Source organism: Tetrao urogallus, assembly GCF_951394365.1.
Source record: "Tetrao urogallus genome assembly, chromosome: 17".
NCBI classification, from domain to species: domain Eukaryota; kingdom Metazoa; phylum Chordata; class Aves; order Galliformes; family Phasianidae; genus Tetrao; species Tetrao urogallus.
In genome coordinates this window covers 7,060,747-7,086,777 of record NC_136830.1, presented here as the reverse complement: position 1 = coordinate 7,086,777, position 26,031 = coordinate 7,060,747, and the positions used below count along the sequence as shown (strand labels likewise).

Genomic DNA, 26,031 nt, shown 5'->3' with positions numbered 1-26,031 from the left:
TTATATCGAAACTTCGTATTCTCTTGTTTCCTGGAAAGAAGGAAAAGCCATTTTAGGGCAGCAGCTGTGATTTGGGATGATCACCCCATTGCATCTGTGGAGGCAGGAGTTGGACTAGCTGACCCTTATGGATCCCTTCCAACTTGGGATATTCTATGGTTCTATGATTCTACTGGTGGGGGGCCACCTGGGGAGGGAAGGCACAGCAGCACTCACCCCTGTCTCATAAATCGGGTTGTCAAACTCCGTTTCTACCGTGATCTGGCTGTAGGGGTGGGAGTACATGAGGGGCAGGCGGAGGCTGGAGTAGTACCGGCACCTGGGGACAAGGCAAGAGTCACTCAGATGCACAGCCCTGCAGCAATGCGAGACCCTCCGTGTGCCTCCCGTCAGCCTGGGGCTGGGGGCAGCAGGGGGTGCCCTGTGCCGGGCTTTGGAGCCCAGCAGGACGTGGTGATGCTCCCTGGAACTCTGCCACCCCACCTACCTGGTGATGTAGATGTAGGCTCCTCCCAGCAGCAAGGAGATGATCAGCACCGGGATGAAGATGGCCAAGGCCATATTTCCCCCCTCCAACGATGTCTCTGCAGCAGCTTCTGCTACTAAAAGGACATGACCTCTTACGCTGGCTTTTTCTCAGCACATCCTGCTGCCCCTCTGCCTCCGCTCCTCCAGTCCCTCACATGGGACGGGGGGTACTGGGGGCAGTGGGCTGGTTCTATTGGCTCCTGCAGCCTGCACCTGCCTCAGTCCCAGTGTCTCTGCAGTGCTGTGGGCTTTGGGCTGGGGAGCACCTGGGGGTGCTGGGCTAGAGTGCAGGGGTGGTGGTGAGGTGGGGCTTGGCCCCAGGGAGTTGTGCAAGGGGCTGATCCAGCAAATGTGTCACTCACCTTCCAGAGCGTGTTCAAAGCTGTCCTGATTGACTGGAAGAGAAATGGAGAGTTACTGGGAGGTGGCTGGGTGTGCACTGGGTGCTACAGCTTCGCATGCACGGGGATTCACATAGCCATACTGAGGCTACCATAGGAATCTGTGCTAGGCTTTCCATATCCCATTTGGTCACAAAATGTGCTGCACACTTTCAGCACTTAATGATCATTTGTTCTTTTTAAGTGCTCACACAGAGGCTGAGCAGACTGGGCAAGAAAATGTGTAGGATGTCTGTGCCTGGAGTGGTGGCACCAGCCAGAGGTGGTGGATGCTGCCCATCCCAATGAATGCTCCCCACCCCAGTAGGTGCTGCCCATCCCAATGGATGCTGCCCATCCAAACGAGTGTTCTCCATCCCAATGGGTGCTGCCTACCCTGCTATGCATTACCTTTGCAGATGGGCAGTGGCCCACTCCAGTGCGATGGCTGTCCCAGTATGCACTTGATGGTCACCTCCCCCATGAGCTCAAAGCCCTCATAGCACATGAAGGTCAGAGACTCGCCAGGCAGGTAGAGGCGTTTGTAGAGGATTTGGTAGCCATTTTCTGGCAGCCCTGGATTGTCACAGGCCAGAGACTCCTCCGCTGGAAAGGAGCACATTGCAGGGTGAGACAAGAGCTGAAGGGAAGGAGGCTGGAAGTTCAGCTCCTGAGCTGTCATTGAGCTGTAGGGGAGGGCTGCAGCACTCACAGACGCAGTGTGGGAGCCGTGAGGTCCAGATGGGCGTCCCGGTCTCGCGGCTGTAGCAGGTCAGCAGTGAGCTGCCCTCCAGCACGAAGCCAGGGTTGCAGGTGTACTGGATGGTGGTGCCCACCAGCAGCACGGGGTCAGAGATGAGGCGAGTCGAGTGCTCCACCTCTCCTGGGTCTGTGCAGTACATAACTGGGGAGAAGAGGGGATGTGGGGTGGGTCCTGGGGACACGAAGCACATTGCTCAGGGCAGAGTGGGGCACTGGGGCACTCACTCTTTTCACAGAAAGGAGGGTCGCTGCTCCAGCTCAGGTCCCACTGGCAGGTGAGCGTGTCACTCCCCACGATGTCATAACCTGGGTCACACTGGTAGGTGATCTTGGCCCCTCTCACCAGCTCGGTGTGGGATGTGGTCTTCCAGCCGTTCTGGATCTCGGGGAGGTCGGAGCAGGAGTCGTTGCGAGACACCTCTGTGGGACAAGTGCTGACTGTCACCCCGTGCACGAGGCTCCTTGCGGGGTGTGCATCCCACCCTGAGCACCACGGCTCTGTGAGCAGCCCTGCTGGTCTGCAGATGGCATCAGGGATAACGAGGCCCCTTTGGAAGTCACCCCAGAAGTAACCAAGCCAGAGCCCTGCAGCAGGCTGTGGGCTTTGCAGGGAGTTTGCTGGGGCTGGAGAGGAGCTGTGGCCCAGCAATCATCCCCAATTGCAAAACTGTTCCCTGCAGACCCTGCTCCAGCTGCTTGTTGTCTCCCTGTGCAGTCAGGGCTGGGGATGAGCCCAGCACCCCACTCTCTCCCTACCTATGTAGTTCATGATGAATCCTTGGCCCTTCCCAAAGATGAGCCCAGCAGGGTCTGAGTGGAACCGGATGGTGAGGTCAGGACTGGAGGAGTAGAGCTTCTGGGGGCCGCTGCTGCCGATGTACTGCCCCAGGATGCGGGCAGAGAGCTCGTCCCCATCGTAAATGGTGAGGATGTCACTGTTGGTGAGGTTCAGGCTGGAAAAAAGAGCTCGGTCAGCCTAGCAAGGAACCATCAGGATGCTGGGTGTGGAGTGAAGGGGCAGTGAGGTGACCTTCTGCCTGACACTGCATGCATCCTGTCTGTGTGCTTGTCCTGTCCCCAGTGACTTGGGAAGTTCTGTGGGGATGCCTGTTCTGAACAGAGCAGCAGTGCTGCTCCTCCAGCCCTGGCTCCATCACCATCTGCAGCCCCATCATCAGCCCCAGACCACTCTCCCTGCTGCAGACAATGAGAAGGAGCCGAGGCTTTCCCCTGCTACCCCAGGCCCCCCATAGGTTTGGAGCTGCATAGGACTCCCAAGGACACCCGCAGAACACAGCTTACAGATTTCAGCCGACATCCCCGCGGGGAGTGACACCGGCCCCAAGAGACAAGCGGTGACACCCGCGGTGGCCGCAGCGCTGCAGTTCTGGGCAGCAGCGTCAAACCCAGCAAAGCTCTTCCCGATGCCAGAACCGATTCGCTTTGGCAGCCGCCCGCCCCGCGTCCCCGCCGCCAGCAGAGAGCAGTGCTGCCCCGCGGATGGAGAGGAGCCCGAAGGAGGAGTCTGCACCAGGTCTGAGGCGGCAGCAACCCTCCGCTCCTGGGCTCTGGATATCCCATGCGGAGTCCCATGCAACATCTGATGCCATGTCCCATGTAACATCCCATGCAAAGTCCCACGCAATGTCCTGTGCAATGTCCAATGCAAAATCCATGCAACGGCCCACGCAATGTCCAGTGCAGTGGCCTGTGCAATGTCCCATGCAACAGCCCAAGCAAATGTCCTTGTAAAGCCCTGGGGCTGAGCCCAGTGCTGTTCTGTGCCCATTTGAGCCAGAACACCCAGCCCTGTGCTGGGCAGGATCAATCCCACTATGCTGCTCAGCATCCTGGGCCGGGGGTGTGCTCAGGCACATGGGACCCCCACCCCACACATCCACCCATCTGACTCAGCCTTGTTTGGAGATGCCTGAGCCGATCCCCAAACATTTTATTAAGAATGTTCTTGGAAGGCGCCCAGTTAATCCCCATGGCAGGCTGACATTTGTAGTAAATCTCTGCTTTCTGTCAAACATGATTTTCTCGGTGACATTTATGTCTGATGACTTCAAATCGCCTGGTCTCCAGTCCTGCTCAGCCTGAGCGCCCACAAATCCAGCAGAGCCTCACGGGGAGCTCTGACTTGTGATTTTTACAGAAGGCTTTAAAGCCTTTTTGACTCTAAGCCCCTACTTGAGACATGCCCTCCTCTTGAAAACCCAAAATAGCACTGAGGAGATTCCCTTTGCATAAGAAGCATTACCATGCCCAAGGCTCCCTGCCTGGAGATAAAACCTATTCCCCTTTGAGTTACCCCCAGATGCAGTGAGGAGTGGGTGCTGCAATGCGATGGGTGCTGTAAGGGAAAGGATGCTGCAATGCAATGAGTGCTGTAATGTGATGGGTGCTGCAAAGTGATGGATGCTGTAATGCAAGTGCTGCAATGCAACGAATGCTGCAAAGTGATGAATGTTGTAATGCAGTGGATGCTGCAATGCAATGGGTACTGAGCACATTGCAGGGGATGAGAGAAGGGCAGAAGGGGCACAACAGACACAGAGCTGGTTCCTGAGAGGGGAATGCTGCAGGGAACTGGGCTGAGCAGGGCCAGGGGCGTGATATGTGCAGATGTCCGAGAGCAACTCACAGTTGGATGTCCAGAAACAGCCGCTTCTCCTCACCCACGTGGACTCTCCAGATACAATCCTCTCCCTCCGTATAGGGCTCTGGCCAGTTAGGGGACAGGATCACCCCGGCCATGGCCGTCAGCTCCCCCCCGCACGTGGCTGCAGCAGAGAGGCAGGGCTCAGCCCTCGTGTACCAGAGCATGGCAAGGCCCCATGGTGCTGGCACTGACCTCGGCACAGCGGCTCCGTGTCGTTCCAGTACGGGTCCCGCATGTTGACACACTCGATGACAGCAGGGCCCTGCTCCAAGGAATGCCCGGGGTCACACGTGAACTCCACGGTGGTGCCCAGGTTGTAGGTGGGGTCGGAGGTGGTAAAGTTCCCATTCTGGATGTAGGGCTCGTAGCAGTGGCCCCGCTCAAAGGCTGCAGGAAAAACCCCATTAGCGGTGTGCACATGGGGGCTGGGGAACAGCACGGCCCCATCCCCGATGCCCCACCTGCCTCCAGATTCGAGTTCTGCAGGAGGAGCCCCAGGGCTGTGCCACCACCCCACCAGGAGCCCGTGCCTCCATCCCTGCCATGCCCAGTCCCCACCACACAAACGGTGTTCATTACAGGCAATTAGGATTAACAACCATTTATCTGTCCTGAGCCACGCAGGCTTAACCAAACCCCACTTCTTCCTTTGTGTGTCAGCATCAGTAATGCACTCTCTGTGTTGTTACTGCTGTATTTACCAAGCAATCTTTCCTGGGATTACCACCTGTCATCAAGCCTGCTCTTTTCCTTTTTCTTGCTCGGGAAATGCACACCCTGAAGCTTCTGCAGCAATAGGGAGGTTCAGCTCGCCATGCATGCTGGCAGCACCACGGGGACAGCAGCATGACGAGCGCTGTGGCCGACCCCCTTCCTGCAGCCCCCCAGCCCACAGCAGAGCATCACCTTCGAAGCGGATATTGAAGGCAGTGGAGGCGGCTGGCTCCTCGGCGAGGAAGTCGATGCGGATGGAGGAGTCGTCGCTGATCACCCCCTCGAAGGGCACGCTGTCAGCACGCAGCGAGTCGTAGAGCACGGCCGAGCGGTTGCTGTCCCCGCTGTACACCACCATCCTGCGCAGGGAGCCGGGGGTCGGCCCCCAGAGGGAGGAGTCGGGGAGGAGGGATGCAGCGCCTCGGGGATGCGTGAGGCGCCCCAGCCCTTCCCTGTGTGCTCCCAAAATCCAGCAATTGGAAGAGATGGTGCCAATGAAAATTCACCAACCGGATCAGTTTCTTTTACCCATATATTAAGCTGGATTTTTACACTTTGATTTTACTACGGCCCGTAAGCCTGGCACGCTGCCTGTTACCGGGCTGAATTCCAATGCTTTCTAAACACGAGATGTGTTTGCTTATGTGAATGCTGATAGCCTGGATGTGCAGCACGAGGTATCCCTTTGTGCTCTTGGACACCCCATTAGGAACTGGTGTCCCGCGCCCTCTCTTCCTCTTGGTCCCATCCATCCCAACCAGAGCCAAGTGCCACCAATCCCTCACCTGTCCCTCTCGGCCAGCAGCAGCTTCTCGAAGTGCAGGTGCAGCTTCTGGCCCGGGGGTGCTGTGATGGCCCACACGCAGTACATGCTGCCTGACTGGTTGCCCGCGGTGCTGGGCGAGAGGACACGGCCGATGGTGGCATTGTGCACGGTGCCTCCACAGGGCGCTGCCGGGCAGAGCGAAGCAGGTAAGGGGCAACAAGGGGCACAGCCCTCACGTCCCCCCTCACCCGCCTCAGCGGGGGATACATTCTGCTGCCACAGAACGCCTGGAGTCGCACAGCTTGGCATCGCTGTCAGGACTGCATTCGACAAGCAGCACAAAGCACCCACATCATTTTTGCTTTGGGGTTTCCCCCTGCACCTGTGCCATTTGCGTGCCCACACCTGAGCAGATGGGCTCGGGGCTGCTCCAGTGGGGCCGGGATGCATTGATGCAGGTGAGCATATGGGGGCCCTGCAGCTCGTAGCCCAGATGGCAGTGGAAGTGAGCGATGCCGCCCGAGTGCAGGTCCATCACGGTGACATCTCCGAAGTCAGGTCTTCGCGGGAAGCTGCAGCTCAGCATAAACACTGCAACGAGCACAGAGTGCAGAGCTGAGGGCTGCCTGCTCCCAGCCATGCTACATGTCCCACGCCACACTCAGAGCTTGCGGTGGGGCAATCTGCATGCACACAGCGCTGCCTCCCACCTCTCACTGCTTTTGACCAAACCCAGTTTCTATTTTAGAAAGAATTTCCTCGAACTCATCCATTTTTTATAGCTTCTCAAGGAAAAAGAAATAGATAATTTAGCGAGAGCCTGTGCAGGAAGAGCTGCAGAATGGGGACAGGAATGGGGGGAGGAGCAGATGTGTGGCTATCAGACCCAGCACCCCAGCAGGACAGGTGCTCCCATTTGCTCCCACCCTGCACGCAGCACTTGGGGCACCCATGGGGCCGGGGCACCCACCCTGGTAGTGCAGCTGGAAGGTCCCCACTGCCTCGTCCTGGAAGGTGCGGAAGTAGACAGAGATGGTGTTGGTGGGGCTGCGGATGACCTGGCCCTCCACCAGCAGCGTCTGGTTAGCCAGCACCACCAGTGTGTTGTCATCCACGCCACGGATGGAAAGCACCTCCCCGTCTGACAGGTTGACGTTCTTCACCTGGGTGGGAGGAGAGCCATGGGGCAGCAGGGCAGCATCCTAGGGCCATGTGGGGGTCACCCCCACCCCCAGGCGTGCAGAGCACCCACCCATCACAGCGCTCGTGTAGGGCTCATGGCTCACTGCACACCCAGTGCACCACCATCCCTCCCCATCCCCATCTCGGATGGGGAGTCCCAGCAAACGCTCCTAATGAGCAGTCCCAACAGGCTTTAATTATTATTTGGAAATAGCTGTGAAGTAACCTCACATTTGCATTTCGTGTCCATTTAGCTTAATAAACGGGCTCATATTTCAGCAGAAAGATGCTCATCAGATCATTTGTTTCCTTAAGTGCACGAGGACTGGGGATCTATATTTAGCACAGCCACAGCCTGTAATTGCAAACCCTCTCGACGGTGTTGTGACGGGGAGGGTTTGTTGCTGTTGTCACAGCATGCCCATCTCCCCGCCCCGCTGCATGGAGCACAGATGTGCAGAGCCCATGGGAGCCCAGAGCTGGGGAGCTGCAGGGCCATCCGGTGTGCTCTGCAAGGAGTGGGGCTTCCTGGATGGGACGGCCCTCAGACTGTCACATAGCATCCCCCTCTGCCCTAGCAGCCCCTCAGCAAATGGCACCAGGAGCAGCTGCATCCTCATCCCACAGCCTGGCTGCGTTCGGTGCTGCAGGAGGGGCCGAGAAAGGTCAAAGCCAGCCGGGGTGCAGCATGGGGACTTGTACCCAGGAGAAGCTTATGCTTTATTTTGCAGAATCACTGCTGATGGTGCCCTGCCAGGGGCTGCAGATCATAGGTTCTGCTGTGAGCAGAGCCAGAACCCATGTCAGCTCCTGCAGAGCCTGCCGGGGAGGCAGGAGGGATCCTTGGTTCAGGCTGCCAGGCTTGCTCACCCACTACAAAATCTCTTTAGGGAAATTCTATTGCCTGCCAAGAAAATTCAAGTTCTCAAAAACAATGACAATTCTGTCAAACGTTCTCAGCGCTGGCTGCTCTGCTCTCAAACTGCTGCAAAAAAAAGCACAGGGACAAGGGACAGAGTGTGCTGGGGCTGCCACAGGATGCTGTGAGCACAACGGGGATGCTGGGGGGGCCTGGGGACCCCCAACCCTGGTGAGACATCCTGCAGCAAGCCAAGCAAGAACCTGACTCAACAAGAATCAGGATCAGCCCTTTGGGAAGCAGAGGATCTCTGTGTTTGGAGTTGCTCAGCCCTCCCCATGCAGCAAACCCAGGGGAAAGTGGAGCTCTGAGCTCGCTGCCTATCCTCTCCCTGCCCAGCAAGGTGTCCCCGCTTGTCTCCATTACAGGAGCTGGGAATTAAATCAAAATCACTTAAACATTATCCAATTATCCCCATCACTGTGTGAGAGCTGAGGAAGTTGCACTGTGTTACTTCAGCACCTGCCCAATGTAATTAGCTGCAGTGCCACTGGTTCGCACTGCTGGTACATGTGAAATAATTAAAAAGTGATGGAGGAAAACCTGCCAGCACCTGGCAAGGCAAGGGGGGGCTCAGGGGCATGGGGCCACTTCCCCATGATGGCACTGCCCCTCAGCCAGGGACAAGCAGCAGCACCCACCACTCCCCCCAGCCTCAAAACAGCTCTCCAGAGAGGCACAGCCAGCACTGCTGCCTCCCTGTGCCGATTACTCCCAAAGTGCAGGGGATGGAGGTGGCACTGAGAGACTCCCTCAGACCCCAAGGGGGGAAAATGAGGCAGATGTGGGGGCTTCCACTCTCCCCGTGCATGTGCCCTGGCACACGGGATGGCCCAGGCCCTGCCCAGAGTCAGCAAAAGCAGGGTAGGATATTGCTTCTGTGATTTCATTTCATAAACAGCAGCAAAATGAAACCCAGAGCTCCGGGGAGGTGGGGAGGGGTACTGCAGCATGAGCATAGGGGCAGAGCCGAGGTGATTCCCCGACACACTTCTCACCTGCAGCTCCACGCCATAGCCAGTGTAAACAGTGACGTTGTAGGTGCACTCCAGGAAGCTGTGCCGGGGCAGCGGGGGATAATCCGTGGAGTCGATGTAGCCCTCGGGGTCGTAGAAGCTCACACTGCAGCGCACTGGGGGATGCACATCAGTGGCTGCCCAGGGCACAGTTCACCCCCCCCCCCCCAGAAGCACGTACCGCTTCACTTCCAGTTTGGGTGAAAAACTGTGGCTAAGGGAGTGACCCTCCTCTCCAGAGGTCCCTGGGGTGGTGATACCCTCCTAAAGCACCCCTTGCTGCAATCGCTAAGGATTTTGGCAGCTCCAGAAGGCAGATCTGCATCTCACCACTGCCATATCCCCACCCCACATCCCACTCCCTGGTGGCACCGCATCCCCGTGTTCCCTTACCCGGGGTGGGCTCCGTGGTGGTGACGGTGGTGGTGATGATGGTGGAGGTGGTGGTTTCTTGGCTCTCCTCTGAGGCAGAGCCATTCATCTCGCTCTCAGCGCTGTCCATCTGGTTAATGGTGCCACTGGGAGCTGCCGTGGGACCCATGCCCATGTCACCAGGGCCATCAGGGAAGGGCCGAGCAGTTGATGGCGGTGGGGTGGAAGGGGAGATCTGCAGCACAGGGTGGCTGGTGGGACCCCATCCGAGCAGCTCGGGGGGGTTCTGCCTCTGCCCGTCCGCTGTCTCTGTTGGCATGGGCAGCTCTTGGGAGGACATGGAGAGCACGGAGCTCCGTGTGCTCACAGCCCTGGAGAGCCCTGGCAACGTGGGCTTGGCCTTCAGCTGCTTCCTCGCTGCGTTACTGTGCTTTAGGGCAGGCGGCTTTTTCTTAGCAGGGAAAGTCTGCTTGGTGTCAGCCCTGGGGTCTGTGGTGGGTGCTGGCAAGATATGGCTCTGTGCATGCAGTGATGGTCCCTCCACTGCCGGCTTGGGGCTGTCCTCAGCAGCAGGCAGCAGGTTGAAGGCTGCACTCTGTCTGGGTCCCCCCATACTTGCTTCATCCACAGGCAGTGGACGAGGGCTGGTGGGGAGAGGCGTTGACTTGGGGCGGCCATCTGCAAAAAGAACAGGGAAAGCTGGACTGAGTGATGCTGGGCATGAGATCAGGCTGTGCTGTGGCATGGAATCAGCCCTCTGGGAGCTGCAGCTGGTGGAGAACCCGCTGTCTGCTAATTGTGGAGAAGCAATAATGAACCTGCGCTGATTCCCTGAAAGTTGGGTTTCTGCTGGAACATCATTGCGCAGCCTCAGAGCTGCTGTTTGGTCTCTTTATCTCGAGGTCAGCTGCTCAGAAAGGTCTGCTTGCTCGTGCCGAGTTTGTTCTCTGGCTTGGCCTCTATGAAAAGCCTTTATTTGTGCAATTGTCATCAGTAAATACTGTCATTTCAAAGAGCCTGATTAGGCCATGCCATCCCCCATTGTCTTCCCCGCTGCTGCCTGATGGAGAGCAGCTGCCCCGCTGCCTGGTATCAGCGCACAACTCAGGATTGAAAAGCCTCTCCCTAGGCAGCCCCGACCTTCTGCTCCAAGCAGGGCAGCCTGCAGGAGACAAAGAGTCCCCAAAGCCCCGCTACCACCGAGTGTAATTGTGAGAAGCACAGATGTATTCACCACCACCGGCTCTGATTGGGCTGCAGCCCGCCGTGTACAATAACAGCACCGCAGCTCTGTGAAGTGCTGCACAAAGCAGAGAGTCAACGTTTTCCATGGAAACAGCAGTCGCCAGGAAAGGAGCTCAACATGCAGGGTGTGCTGGGCTCCTATAGGACCTGCTGGAGGGTCCTACATGTGGTCCTACCGCAGCTGGGTGCAGCCTCCCCCAGCGCACACACCAGGGAGAAATGGCCTCATGTTGCACCAGAGGAGGCTCAGGTTGGGTATTAGGAACAATTTCTTCTCCCAGAGAGCGGTGATGGACTGACAAAGGCTGCCCAGGGGGTTGGTGGGGTCATCGTCCCGTGTGGTGTTCAAGGAATGTGTGGATGTGGCACTGAGGGATGTGGTTATGTTTACATACTGGTGGTGGGTTGCAGTTGGACTTGGCTATCTTAGAGGTCTTTTCCAACCCTAAACATTCTGTGGTCCTGTGAAAAGGGACATACAGTGGCACTGGGCTCGGTCCCTGAGCATCCCATCTTGCTGCTCCCTGCACCAAGCGGGGGGCACAGTAACACAGCAGAGGCTCCTGCAGGGACCCACACCCCTGAAGTCACAGCGTTAACAGAAACAGCAAAAATCAGCCCTGGGTTATTTGCCATGTGAATTCATATTCATAATGGATGTTGCTGTTAAGTCGTATTTTATGCTTTCGGAAAGTTGACTAATTTCTTATTAGATCCTTTGCCAGGAAGCATTTAAATGGTTCTATCCTTAACAAAGCATGAAATAAAACACTCTGTAGCACGGCCCCGTAATGAGGTACTTAACATGCTTCAGTTTGTAAAGGGCAAATGTATATTTCAAGGAAGCGAATGATGGCCGGGCTGGGGCAGGGTGGTGAGAGCTGCAAGAAGAAGTGACCAGTGATGTTAACTCAGACTGCCATGGCCAAACCAGCCCTGTGTGTCCCCATGAGCTCTGCCCCAGGCTGGATAGGCTGATGGCTGCCTGCTTGGCAGCAAATCCCGATTGCCCTTGTAAGGCCTCGTGGTGGTTTCACCTCTGCACTACATATGGCCTTTCAGATGATGAATATAGGCAAATATTTGAGGGAAAGAAAATACCGCAGGAGCCTCCTGCCAGGCGGGAGGGAGGAGCAGCAGGACCCTGCCCGACTGCAAATCCCTTCTGCTCCACACAATCGATCCGGAGATACTGAGCTGCCGGGAGAGACATGATCGTGTTTGACCTTGATCTAATCTGCTAAACCAGCTCTGGAGAAAGGAACACTATCGCAGCATACAAGGGATTTATCCTGTCGCTTTATCTTGAATGCGTTGCGGCTGCCTGCAGGCTGCAAGAGATCTGCTGGGGCAGCGGCTGTGTTTGCAGTGCTGGGGCTGGGGTGCCAGTGGGATGCACTACAGAGTGCTGAGACTCTGCTGCACCAAATGTCCAGGAAAGTGTGGAGCAAAAGGGACCTGATGCAAAGCGGCAGCTCCTCCCCGGGCTATTCTGGGATCCGCTATGTGAGAGAGGAAGGAGCTCGGCTCAGAGGATGCCTCCACTCCCCCGTGCTTCATATTAGCCGCAGTAGGAAGCGCTCTCTGCAGGGCTGGGGCTGGGGAGGTGGCAGGGCAGCTCCAGAGGGAGTGGGGCTTTGGGGTAGCAGAGCCACCCCATGTGCATGTAGGACACAATCCACCCACCCATTTAGGGGCTGTTGGGTTTTACTGCAGTTTTGAAGGCTTCTGTTTTCCTGCAGCTCAGAAACAGATCTGCTCACTGCCCATGAACTGCATGTGTGCAGTGCAGTCTCCCTGTTGTGGTTTGGGGTTTGCTACAATGACCCAGTTGCACCAGCAGTGCAAAATGTTGCGTACCGAGCAAAGCAGTGAACGAGGCTGCACGGCCATGCGACACAAAACAAACCAATTAAATGCAAGCTGAAGCTCTGCCCTTCATCACAGTTCCATTCACTATCAGCTCCTGTTCTCCATAACAGTGAAATGGGTTTCTCAGCACTCCAAGGTCACAGCAGTCCCCACAGTGATGGGTCTGTGTGACTCGGACAGTGATGGCACGTGCCCATGTGCTGCTGCGGGGAGCAAGGGGATCTGATTGCTGCCAGCACCTCAGCTGGAGGGGCTTAGCAGAATTAGGGAGCTGCAAGCGCTTGATAAAAGGATGCTGAAATAATCATCAGGCACTCATTTTGCTGCGGCGCTCCTGAATGAGCCGAGCTGTGAGTGGCTGCATTGCTGGCTTCCCAGTGCTAAGACGATGCTATCGCTGCCCAGGAACCAGAGTACTGTGGATTGATTGCTAGGGCTCATATCTCTGTCCTAAAGGCTTTAGTGAGCTGATTATAGCCGAGCCTTAAAGAGCTTACAGGGATGCTATTAACGGTGTTGCTCATTCTGGTGTTGGGCTCCGGCAGGTTGATTGGTGCTGAAGCTGTTGCAGGTTCCCTGTGCTGGGCAGCCCTGCAGCCTGCAAGGGAAGGAGCAGGAACACATCCCATGCAGCACCAGGAGGGTTTCGCAGCCTTGGAGAGGGGAAAAGACAGCTTGAGTGTGAAGCAGGGATCTGAGTAAAAAGCAGGTTGGGTCCATCCAAACACACTGGCGCGATGGTTGGGAAATGGTTTGGTTTGGTTTCAAATTTTAAAACAATTTTTTGCCTTAAATCTTGAAGAGCAGGGAAGGAAAAAAAAAAAAAAAAAAAAAAAAAAAAAGCCTGAATCAAAACAGTCTTTCATTTCCAAAGTGTCAAAACAGAGCAATGCTGCCTGGATCTCCACGTGCCTCCCAACAGGAAACATGCATCCCGCGGTTACTATTTTAGCAAATTAACTTTTTCCATTGGAAATAAAAAAGAAGAAAAAGTTTCCCTAAGCACATCCTGACAGTCTGACCCGTAAGCAAATAAAAGAGGAGCCATCTAATCACAGTGAGTCACCCGCGTGGGTGCGCAGATAAGCGCGGCCGGAGGAGGAGCTGCCCCTGGGGTCTGCATCGCAGCCCACCTGCAGTGGGGCAATGGGAGGGGATGGCTCTGGGATGGGTCCGGGTTGCTTGTGCTCCAGGGCTGCTCTGTGCTCCGAGGGCTGCGGTCGGAATATTTGATTTTAAAATTTACATCTGTGTCACCGGCAACGCTCAAATAAGGTTGCCATGGAAACGCCTCATTACTGGCGGAGGATGCTGGCGATGGAGGAGCGCGGTGGGCAAGGAGGGCACTGGGACATGGCACTGCCTCACCCACGCTGTCCCTCTGTCCGTCTGCACCGTGGGAGGAGCACAGCCCTGAGCCTGGTGGGATGCTGCCTGGGCACTGCCCTGCATCCCAGGGATGGGGTCCCCTGGTGGTCTCCTGGTTGTCCTAAAGGGAACCCAGACGCATGTCACCATCTGCACACAGGCACAGCAGGGCTGGCCGAGGTGCTGGCTCCTGCCGTGCCTGCAGGCTGGAAGAAATCCCTTTCCAAATACGCTTGGCTCAGTTCAAGGCTGGCCCTGGACTCAGGTAGAGATTGCTCCAGGGTGGGGGAGCATTTTGGCCTCCGAAAACCACCCTAACAGAGGATCCAAGCTGCTCGTGCCTGGTTTGCTTCACTGCCACAAATATGGGAATTACACTTGCAAACATCCTCGCCATGCTCCAGAGAAGCTCGTAACTGCTCTAACGATCCGCAGCCGCCTGACAGATGCCTGGAAATTATACACTTCTCCGAGCTATGAGGAAAATGGATTTTCCTCCCCAGTGCTGCTCCATGGAGCTGGAATCGACGCGCCCTTCACTTGCAGGCATCAGTTTTGGCCATGCCAGCTCCATGTTCATGCCCCCCACGTCCCTGCAATGCCAGCACTGACACTTGGGGTGTACACCACACCTCCCCATAGAGTTACCCTGACCAGATGAACCTCCTCCCTCCCCTCCAGCCCCAGCAGGACAGGATCCCAGCCCCACGGGGCTGCCCACACCATGCCATGCTGCCATGCTTCACCCCAGCACCAGCCCGCAGAGAGCACTCTAGCATTTCAGGCTACAAATTGGACTGGGGGAAGAGAAGCGCTTCTTTCTCAACTAATCATCCAGCTCAGTCATCTATATCTGGGTATAAAATTAAATGGGTTCCTGAAGAGAGAGTATATTTAGACACAAAAAGCCCATTCTAGTCATCTATCTGGGACTAAAATAATTAATCTTCCATCTCTATTAAGATGCACTGTAGCAGATCTCGGGAAGCACGTGCTGCTGTTAACCCTTTGGGGATTGCCACGTGCCCACCATCGCCCAGCTGCGCACAGCTGTGGGGTCAGCTGAGATCTCCCGCTTCTGCTGGGGAACTCGTCCCAAGAAATCCCTTCCTTTGCATTTTCTCCCCGCCTGCTGCCTGCCGCTGCCCTTGAAAAGACCCCTGTGATACTCCTGTGAAACAATGTCGCTCCAGCGCCTAATGACTGCTGACAGCTCGCAAACAGTCCCGCTGCTCGCAATCGGGAAGGCAGGGCGAGCGCCGGGTTACTGATGGCTGTGGTTATTGCAGTTATTGGGCTGCATCGATTACGGGACAGTCGCTGCTCCGGAGGCTGCCTGCAAGCAGGGAAGAGCCCAGAGCTCCTGCAGCATCCGTGCAGCCTCTCGGAAAGGCTGCCCCAACAGATCTCCATCTCCCAGAATGTCTTTAGGAAAGATCTGGCCAGAGAAATACAAGGTTCTATCTTCCTACCTGGCTATTTTCCACCTATAAAAATGGATTCATCCTGCTGGAGGCACTGCAGCCACTCCAGGGAGCTTTGCCCTGCCCTGCACTCTGAACCCGCATGCCAGGCAGCTCTAGCACCTCCCTTCACTTCAATGGCACTGTATTGTATATAATTAATCATCACTATATCAGCCATCAGTGAGTTGTGTTTTAAACAGAATGAATTCCATTTCTGCTCTATGTCCTGCAGGATGATGATAACCTATGTGTGGTTTTTCCCATGGAGCCTAATGATGAGCCATTGCACTTTGTTTTAATTAATACAGATAGCAAAGATATTTCCATAAGCACCATATTTCCACGGTGGTTTCCATAAGTGGTGCCAGCCAAGAAGCAGGGTCTTCTGCATGGCAGCTCATATCCACGTGCACCCATGCACGCCCCTATCCATATGACAGTGAGCAGGCAGAGAGCTTTCCACCAGCCTGGTGACACGACCCATCAGACAGACATTACCCTGGCACTGTGATGAGCTTCCTCCCTGCTAATGAGTCTCCTGAAGCTTGACAGTCCCATGCACACATCAGGACCTGATCCTCTGCTCACGGTGTTGCTGCCTACGTGAACCCACAGAAAACCTCCATGTTCCCTCCGGGTGGAGATCCAGGGGGCTAGAAGCATCTCAACCAGGAAAAGCAAACGGCAGAGCTCTGCTCTATGTGCCAGCTCTGCTTTGCTGGGTGCCCACGCATTCCCACCCCAGGTGGGTGCCTAGGTGGGCAGAATGGATCATTAAGCACAGCTGGATCAATTTAAGTGAGAAAGCCCTTATATTCCAGCCTGGAGGCTCAGTTCTGCTCTAGATCCTGACTGTGTAAGAGGGGTGGGGGGGTGCTTTTACAGGATTGCAGCCTTCTGGCCTGCAGCTTTTCTTTTCCCACTGAAAGGAGACTCTGGCAGGTACCTGACACAGCATTTGCTTTACTGCTCTGGGAAAGAACATTACTGAGTGAGCCTGTGCACAAATGCTTTGATATCTGAGTCAACATGCAGAGAGGGGCCTTTGTCAGATGTTCCTCATATATTCTTGTACAACACGTGTGTCATGTTGCTGGTGCCTGTGCGGGTTTTCTGTCTCTATCGTTATTTCTGATGCATCCTGATGATTGGGAAACACAAAGAGAAAGTACCCGACTCTGTTCTTCCCAGCAAGGAGAGAACCAGCAAATTATTAAAAAGCAGCATGTGGTCCAACCCAAGTCAGTTATCCTCCTCCTACTGCTATTGTTTATGTTCCTATGGGGTAACAGTCATATTTTGTGTACTTCTGGTAGCAGTGTGATGTGATTAAAATGGACACATCTGCAAAATGAGTTTCTTTGGCACGCAACTGTAAATGCTCTAGGAATGGCCAGCAGCTGCTGAAATGTGTTTGGGCTCTCCCCACGTGTTCCCTGGGTCCCAGCCTCATCGAACACAATGGCTGCTTCTGCTCAGGACCTCCATGCCCCAGTGGCAGCCCCATCCTGTACCAATTAGGGACAGGTAGCCCGGAGCAATGGGGGATGAGCTGCAGCTGGGCAAAGCCAACAGTGCAGTGGGGCTGATGCATTTGGTGCACGTGAAACCCAACAGCTGATTTCATGGAGCAGCAGTAGGAGCAGCACCAGGTTCAAAACAACTTTTAACTCCTGTTTTCCATCACCAAACACTCTGGACTGTAGCTGGGAATGGTGCCAGAGGGGTTTAGGAGGGAATTTTTCAGAGCTGAATGCCTTTCTCAGTGTTGACTCCAACTCTGGGCTCGTAATCCTGAACTCAAGCAGGCTGTTGCCTTTGTGTTCTTTCAGGCTCTTTGTTTCGATCAAAGAGGCGATGCTGTATAACTTAAGAATGCCTTTTCTTGCGAGGCCGGTTTGATGCATGCGGTGCAGCAACGTGGAAAAATACAGCCCTTGCCCATGCTCGGATAATTTGCGTCACTTGAGGAGATGTTATTTGCCATGACTCAATTCAATTTGTGCGGCTGGGTGACAACACACCGGTGTGCTGTGATGAACTGCAGCCCTCTGCCTTGCACCGCGCCTGCGGGGATGTGTCCGTGTTGCAGGAAGCAGCACAGTGAGCCCAGAGCCTCTGCTCCAGTGCTTCTTGGGGTAGACCAGAGCCTAAACAGGGCTAGCAGGTGGTGACGTTCCCCAGAGCCACCCAGCCATGCCAGAGAGGTCCTTGCAAGATATGGGGGCTTCTGTCAGCAGTGCAGAAGAGCGAGCTCAGGGCAGCCTGGCCTGGTGGTTGGCAATCCTGCCCATGGCAGAGGGGGGTTGAAACTAGCTGATCTTTGAGGTCCTTTTCAACCCAAGTCATTCTATGAGCTGCTGGATTATTGGGGCTGCAGAAGCACTGAATAAGCATCAGCTAAAGGCACGGGAATGCTTTTAAAGGTGGGAGTTGTAGAAGACATTTTGCACTGGGAAAATCTAAGATGTGCCTCCAAGGGAACTGGCTAATTCTCTTGTGTCCCTGCCAGGAGAGCGCTAGGCTGCAGCTGGAGAGGGTTTCTTGCGCTCTTCCCTCCCCACCTTTTCTAATGGATTCCAAGAAAGCTTCAATACATCCCTGAATGGGAAGCACTGCACTCTGTCCTTCACAGCCGTCTACACAATAAAGAGCCTTTTCACCGCTGCAGGCACGGGCTCCTCTGTGTGCTGGAAACAAAAGCTGAAAGGAAGCCTTTTATATTTTTTTGATTAGATAGCTTGAAAAATTTGCTTTTAATTGAAATTGCCTCAGCGGTTTCATTTGAGCATCAACCATAAGGCTCCAGTGAGAGCTGCTTCTCATTGAGTTGGCTGTATGTATCCTGCACTGCATCTCACAGGAGGAACACTTCAAAGCACCCAGGAGAAGCAGCAGTCCCTGTGCCATTAAGGTGCTGGGCTTGCTTTGGGAGCTGAAAGGTGCTGTGCTCATTGCATGGGGAGAGAAAACTATTGAGTTTTTCCAACACTGGGGATACCCAGATACCCAGAACTAGGGCTCTACCTTCCAGCTGCGTCGGTGGAGCGATGCTTCAATGGGCACAGAGCTCCCCTGGAAGTCCTAGCAAAGAGCCCATTGAACACGTCAGCAATCAGCCCTGCGTCTGTAACAAAGCATGGCTCTGTAGCATGCTGCATAGGGCTGGGCACTGGGGCAGGGGATGCTGCAGCATCCAATGGAGTCCTGTGCCTCACATTTATCACTGCACAGCTGTGCCAGCCCTGGTCCCAGACTGCAGCCACCTATGCAGCATACCACTGGCCCCATCTGACCCCGTGGCAGCTCATGCCCCTGAGGCACTGGCTCCAGTGCTCTTTGCATCCCATCTGCCTACACCAGGCAGGCGTGAGTAAACAGAGTTCCCTTCCTTTTTGAAAGAAGGAATGAAGATGAAAAATGACCAGGGAAATATTATTTGGGGACAGCTCTGAATTCAAGCACAAAGTGAAAATGCAATATTTCCCCGTAACAACTTGGGCTGAGGCCTGGATAAAAATGAAGTGGGATGCGACAGCACCTTTCCAGCAGCATTAGCCCCATTCATCTCCCAATGACGCCTCAGCCATTCAGCCAGCGGTGTACAAAGGCATCAGGAGTTACATTTTCCTCCACTATTTCTCAACTATATTTATGCCGTGAGATGTTTGCGGAGGTACATCGTGTGCCTCGGGCAGAGGATTAATTCTGAACTGTCACCTCGCTTTTTTGATGGGTTTGTAAGTTCTGCTCTGTTGATTTGTGCGCTCGGTAAATTGATCAAATCCTCTTTCCACAACTTAATGCACCAATTTAGAGCCACGTCGGGGTTTTGGACCTTGCTGGCTCTCGTGGTTATGTAAATAGCATCCGACAGCAATTTTAGGAGCGCTGTGTGAATAATGTGGGTGGGTGATGAGGGGCAAAGGGAACAAATCCTGGGATGGGTTGGGATATGGGACTGTGCCTGGTCCCAGTAGCAATGCAGACCTTGCTTCTCCTTTGGGGATCACATGAGGGCAGCCTTCTCATTTAGGAACTGGACAACTTGGCAGATAGAAGCTTATAGCTGTCAGGAATGGCCTGATTTTTACTGAGATTGCCTTTAAATCGTCATCAGAAAATGAAAACTGAGTCCCTGCGTGGAGTCCCATCGGTGGGATGGGGCTGTAGGGCTTCAGGAACACGGAGGAAGGGACATCAGGAGTGATTTTTCTCCTGTATTGTCCTCCAGCCACCAATCTACTGGAGATGAAGGATCTCATCCACCAAATGCTGACACGCTCCATTAATCCACCCTAAAAAGTCAGATGGAGATTCTCCCTTGAATTTTAAGTATTTTCAGTCATTCTGCCTGGCTCCAAAATCACCCTGAATTGCCCAATTTCCTGAACATTCCTTCACTCCCTCCACGTTATTGCTGCTTGCTGGTGCCTGGATGCTACAGCTAATTTCATGTCTTCAACAGCTATCGCACTGTTTGGAGGATGACCCTGACAGTGTGTGCAATGAGTCCCACCACCTCCATCCTTCCTGCCCAGAGTGGATTGCACTGCTGCAGGATCAGCCCTGCCATTTATATATGTATATATATATAAAAAATATATATTTTTTTACTTCTGTCACAGTTTGATTTTTTTTTTGGGGGGGGGGGGGGGGGGGGAGGGGAGGGAGATGCTTCTGCATTTGGCACCGAATTTTCTTTCTAGACGAAAGCTTTGCATTTGGAATCACACCTCCGGTGCCGGCTGTCCTGGCCAGGCTGTGTGCTGCCTCCCGCTGCCAGCATGGGCTCAGTGGAAGCTGCCTGCTGCAGCCATCTGTCCCAGCTCCATCCTGCCCTTTTCCTTCCTGCTCTCCTTGCTCTGTCAGACAGGACCCACAGCTGAGCCCCCAACCCTCTGCTTGCTGAGATCCCTTCCTCTTGCTTTTCGGCTGGGTGCCTTTCAGTCAGACCCATCCTACTGCAGTGATGGGAGCCTGAGGTCAAGGAATTGGAGAAGCATCTGTGCAAACCTGTGCTTGTCCCTGGCTCTGGGCAGCGTGTCCTTGCTTTGAATCACAACTGCTCCAGGCTCAGGCAGCACTCGGGTCCTCTGCCTCAGCTGCTCCTATGGCCCATCTCCAGTGAAAGAACGAGGAAAAAAAGAATAGAAAAAGCCATTTGCTACATCTGTGCTCTGCTCTGTCCCATGCACACCGAGTCACGGCATCAGAGGCATGGCAGAAAGGATTTCAGCATGGCAAAGTAGGAACAGAGGGGAAAACCTATCTCTGAAGGGGAGCAGACTGACCTCATTCGTGGTGTGTTGGGATCTGGACACCCCTATGTCACCGGGCTGTCGAAGCAGTGACTATGAGGCCAAGTCCCTGCTCCTTGATGGCTTCCTCCCCCTCCCCTTTCCCTGCTGCAGAGCAGATCTGGGCCACACGGTGAGCTCCTTGCTTTTACGAATCAGTGCAACTCCGCTGGCTTCAACGGCGTGATGCTAATTCACAGCAACGTGCATCAAAGGAGTTGCTATTCCATGTCCGTGTCAGCTAAGAGAGATGCTGGGCAGAAATAGCACTGTCTGGGAGGAGCAGGAGCCCCCCCTTCCTGCACCTGACGGTTCCACAGCAGGTCCCAGCTCCCAGAACTCCTCCCATTTCTGGAATCCTGATGGATGAAGGCAGTGTGGAAGCAGAGCTGGCTTGCAAAGGGGTCACTTTGCAGTGAGTAAGGAGTTGATTTATTTCTCTTCTTTGCCCCCCCAGCAGTGCTTGCTGGGAAGCATTTCTTCCTCCTCTCATCCTGGCCGATGCAGACGCGTGGTGGAAGACCTGCATCACACGTGTCCCCTCAGTTCACCCAATCTGCTCGTCACCATGTGCTCATGGTCAGCCTGGAGAGGAGGCCCTTTTGGGAAGGGCTGTGAAAAGCCATGTGAGATGGCTATGGCAGCAGCTGAGCTGCAGGAACCCGGGTCAGGAGAACAAAAAATCCCTCCTTGCCCCGGTGCAGCCTTTTTAGGGCTGCCCATCCCTCAGCTCCTTCCTTTTCATCACCTCTGCCCTTTGGGTGCAGCAAACAACCCAAACTCCCAGTGCCACCAGCAGAACGCTCTGCAAGGACCCCTCAGTGCCCAGCTCCACTCGTGTCGAGCTCTGGGACACGCAGCCAGCAGTTCTCTGTGCATAGGCTGGGCTGTGCATTGCTTTCCATTGCCACATCCCCGCAGGTGGCACTGCTGCTCGCTGGGGTTCCTGTTCCCGAGCAGCCCAGCGCCGCTGCCGTTGGATTTTGCCCTGAGCATCACACCAGGGGAAGGACCTGCGGCAGCGCCCGGCTGCTGGCTCCTCTGCAGCCCTGGGGTGGCAGCAGGGATGTGCCCCCCGTGTCCCCAAAGCCCTGCCCTGCTGCTTCCAGTGCTTGCAGCCACAGAGCTGCTCGGCACCGCGTTCAGCGATTTCATGCTCTCGACAAGAGTGTAAATGCATCCTGATGGACTGGAAAATTGGGAAGGCGCTGCTCATGTTATATTTTCAGTAGGCATCTATCTGAACTCCAGCAAGATGCGTTTATTGGCAGGCTCCGGTTGTAGCCATGCTAATTAAAATATAGCCTGTGTTTTGTAACAGGGTTTCCTTGGAGCGTGTTTTACTGTTCGGTAATCGCTTTCAAACATCGGAAAAATAAAATCCCATCAAGCAAATAACTTCTGGATGGTTCCTGGAAGGTTATTCTTATTTTTCAGAGCCCCACTGGAACTGGCAGTACTCGTCTCTGTGACAGAGGGTGTAAAACGCGCTGATCTGTAAGGCTGCTTGTAGACCAAAAGCCGTGTGGTGTCTGAGCATACAGAGAACATTTCAATTTAAAAAAGAAAGAAAGAAAATCTTTTTGTGGGATGAAGAAGTGACACAGAGCTCAGCTTGGGATCCCAACCAGCCTGGCTTTGGTACCTCCAGGGATGGGGCATCCATAGCCTTTCTGAGAAGCAGCGCCAGCTCCTCATGGCCCTAAACAGTGTGTAGGTATATGACCATGGGTGATACTGTAAAATCCACAGAATGCACATTTGACACAGCATCTCTATATAGGCAAGCTGGCAAAAATACAGGAGAAGCAGGGGGCTCAGACGTCAATTTGATTTTATTGCTACTGATCCCGACTGGACTTGTTCTTTCATTGAAGGAGCAGGGAGGAGAACAGAGTTCTGTCTTACGGCCGCTGATAGCTCCTGTTCAGACAAACTCCATTCCTGTTATCTCCAGCACCAAATGGGCGCCGTTATCTCATTCCTTGGGATGGCACCACTCGGGGTGATGCTGAAGGCAGCATGCATGCTGTCCATTTGTTGCAGACCTCTCTCTGGCTCTGCTCGGTCTCTCTTCCTGCAGGACAAACTTGATTTTCTGGAAGGATTCTGACGCTGCGCTCTTCGCGTGGCCAGGTGAGTCACAACGAGCCAATAGAAGCCAGCAGGAGAAAACAAGGCAGAGCGCAAGCGAGGGTGCTGCTGTCGGCCATGCCCGGGGCTCGGCCAGTTCGGTGCCTGCGGAGGATTTGCCGGTCTCGGCACCACCCCTAGCGGCCGGTAGCCGGAACGAGGACCGGGCACAGAGCTCCGAGCCCAGAACGCGGAGCCCGATCCGAATGACGGCAGGCGAGGTTCCCGACGGGGCACTGACGTGCAAGCCCGCAGTGTGCCCAGCACGGCGCTGGAACATAACTGGCGATGTCCCCAGCGTGACTGTGGAACACAGCCCGCGATGTTCCCAGCACAGCAGCAGCACACAGCCTGCGATGTCCCCAGCACGCTGCTCGCTGCCCTCACACCCCGCAGGGCCGTGCCTCGCTGCCTGCACTGCTGCTGCTCCCCGTGCTGGTGGGTGGGAGCAGAGCAGTGCCTGCGGAGAGGCTTTCACACCTCCTCTCTGTTGATCTAAATGACTCCACAAGTGCAAAGCGCCAAAAAGCCACCGGCAGAGCAAGTGATTGGTGCGCGTCACGCAGCACGGATTGTTCCTTGAAGGAATGAGCTGGAAGATCAGGCAGATGGAGCACAACAAGCCATCTTCCTGCAGGGTCTGAGCCCGCTCCCCTCCCAGGCTGAGAGCAGAAGGGACTGCGGATCTGAGCTCTGGCTGTCACCTCCTGCACACGAAGGACAAAGGTCCCTTTGGCATGGGCAGAGCCGCCACGCAGCCCTTTTCCCCAGCATTGCTGCCAGCAGTCGGGGATTTTGCAGCACTAATTCGCCAAACCTCGCAAAGGGTCAACTATTTATCAGCTTCCACTCAGCCAACATGAGAGGAGTTCGGTACAATGTGTTCTCCCGCCCTGAGATTAATGACGGATCGTGCTTGCCATCAGGGCCAAATCCTATTGGGAGAAGCTGGGCTGCTGCTCGCAGTGGGTGCTCTGCCCCCAGACCCCCCCAGGCACATCTCCCAGTGCAGCTCAGCACTGCCTGTATGGCAGCGTCTGCAGCACAACAGAGGAACAGTCTGTTTGTTTCAGTTCTGAAACAGGAGGCCATCAACTGCAAATAGACTTCAGATCTGACTCCTTGTTATGTACACTGTTACGGTCACGTGCAGAACACACACACAGGTGAGAGAGTAAACAGCACAATCTATTTTGTTACTCAGAAATAAGGGTAGATTGTGTACAAAGTCAAACTCTTTTAATGCGATCTGGACACAAGAACAGAAGCGAAAGCAAGGCAGGAAACATTGCACAGCACTCCTGACACCAGGAGCTGTTAATCTCTGCTAAAACCAACTGCCAGCCCTAGGGGTCAGTCTCCCAGGCCCTGCACAAACGCTGCAGCACAGGCAGGCACTGGCCTCTCCAGTCCTCTCTCTGCCCAATGCGCATCAGTGATGGAGCTAGCACTGCACAGAGCCGACTGCCCAATCCAGCGACCAGAGATCAGGAGCAGCCACCGGTTTAGCAATCTCTAAGCACCACGCGAGTTTGCAGTGACTTTGTCAAGTCACCTGCAAATGGGTCCCGAAGCCTATTCTTAGGTCTGTCATCACAGCGATAGGAAAAGGAAGAAGGGAGCAGGTTTGTGCGGAAATGTGAAACACGTGGAATGAACATGCAGCCCCCCCAGCTGGGGCACGGCTCCCTGGAGGGGCACTGCTCCCAGGTACAGCATCCCAGCAGCACACATATCCCTGCCCAAGCACAGCATCCGCACACGATTCCCTTGTGGGATACAGCCCGGTAGCACTCGGACAAAGCTTTCCAGAGGAAACCGCCTTCAATTAGCACACGGCCTCGGTAGCACACAGACTCCAACAAGGCACGGTTTGACTCCCCAAAAGGACACGGCCCCCGTTAGCACACAGCTGCCGGTAACTCCCCGCTCCCCGAGCGGACGCAGCACCGCTATGACAGTGCTGCCATTGTCACAGCTCCGGTCGGACACGGTTCCGATGCCACACATCCCGACAGGACAGCGCTGCCGTTATCACGGCCGGATCGCACACAGCCCGCCGCCCCGCCGCCCCGCCGCCCCGCCGCCCCGCCGCCCCGCCGCCCGGCCGGGAGCTGCCCGCCCCGCGGTGCTGAACCTCCGCCGTCCCGCCGGGCCGTTCTCTGCCCGCAATGCCCGAAGTTTCAGCCCGACCCGGAGACCCCGTGCACGGAGGGTGGGGGGGTGCCCGTCCGGTTCCATCAGCCCCTCCCGGGCCGGCTGTTTCCTCCTCCCCCTCCCCCTATCCTCCAAACCCCATCCTGCCCACCCGACCCCCGGGATGCGCAGGGCCCCGGGGCCGCGGCCCCGCTCCGCCCCGCTCCGCCCCGCTTACCTGGGCGCGGGGCGGCGGGGCTGCCCAGCAGCAGAAGGGCGAGCAGGCAGAACCCGCGGGGCCCCGGCATCGTGCGGCGGCGGCGGGCGCGGCGGAGCCTCCGAGATGCTACGAAGCGAGCGGAGGCGAAGCGAGCGGGGCCGGGCCGGGGGCGGGGGCTGGGGTTGGGGCTGCCGCCGGAGCCGGAGCCGGCGCGGGGGAGCGGCGCGGCGGAGGGAGGAGAGGAGGGGAGCGGAGCCGAGCGGAGCCGAGCGGCGGGGGAGGGCAACGGCGGCCGCCCCGGCCCCCGCGCTGCGCCGTGCGCTGCGGCCCCGCCCGCAGCTCCCCGGCCCCCCCCGGCCTCCCTCCAGCTCTGCCCGGCTCTCCCCGGTTCTACCCGGCTCCCCGCAGCCCTCTGTGACTCCCTCTTCCCCAGGAATCTCCCCCCTCCTTCAACCCGTAGGCTGCAGCCCGGCTTCGCTGCTCCTCGTCCCCAGGCCCCCACCGGCTCCCCAGGTCCCTCTCTGCTCCCCGTTCCATCCCTGTCTTGCCCCCTTTCCTCCCTCGGGCTGCTCAAATGCCGGCCGTGGAGAGGGCAGTGGTGCTCTGGGAGGGGCTGATACAGGCCCAGTGCCCCCCTTGGGATCACAGGAACTCCAGGGACTGGTCCTGCTGCTGGAACCAGGGAAGCCAAGGCTGGTATTCTGGCTGTGGGTGAGGACACTGGCATCCCCATGGACAACCCTCAGAAAGCTACAGATCTCTGTGATCTCCCTGCTCATGGTGACCAGGGACAGACAGCTCCTAGGGTCCCAGCCCACTCTGGTCCCCCTGAATCACCACCAATACAGTGAGATGGGTCCTTGTAGCGGGCTGTGGCTGAGCTGCCAGAGCTACCAGTGCTGTTACACTGACTTGGATAAGAACAGAAACCGGGGCTTCTTGCTCTCAAAATCACAAATCTGACCCTGAGTTGTTTACTGTAAATCA

At 55.7% G+C, this 26,031-nt stretch overlaps 1 protein-coding gene across 1 annotated transcript; it reads right to left on the bottom strand.

Annotated features, from left to right (window-relative positions):
- Window positions 1-25,132, bottom strand: SEZ6L (seizure related 6 homolog like; the record flags this gene model as incomplete). The annotated part of the gene is made up of 17 exons (XM_079544044.1): window positions 1-30; window positions 217-319; window positions 488-602; window positions 891-923; window positions 1,320-1,514; window positions 1,621-1,812; window positions 1,896-2,090; window positions 2,427-2,623; window positions 4,318-4,456; window positions 4,528-4,722; window positions 5,242-5,408; window positions 5,835-6,000; window positions 6,221-6,406; window positions 6,786-6,978; window positions 8,915-9,048; window positions 9,326-9,982; window positions 25,063-25,132. 17 exons carry the CDS (start codon window positions 25,130-25,132, stop codon window positions 1-3), a joined length of 2,967 nt encoding a protein of 988 aa, XP_079400170.1.
- Window positions 25,133-26,031: the final 899 nt, after the last annotated feature.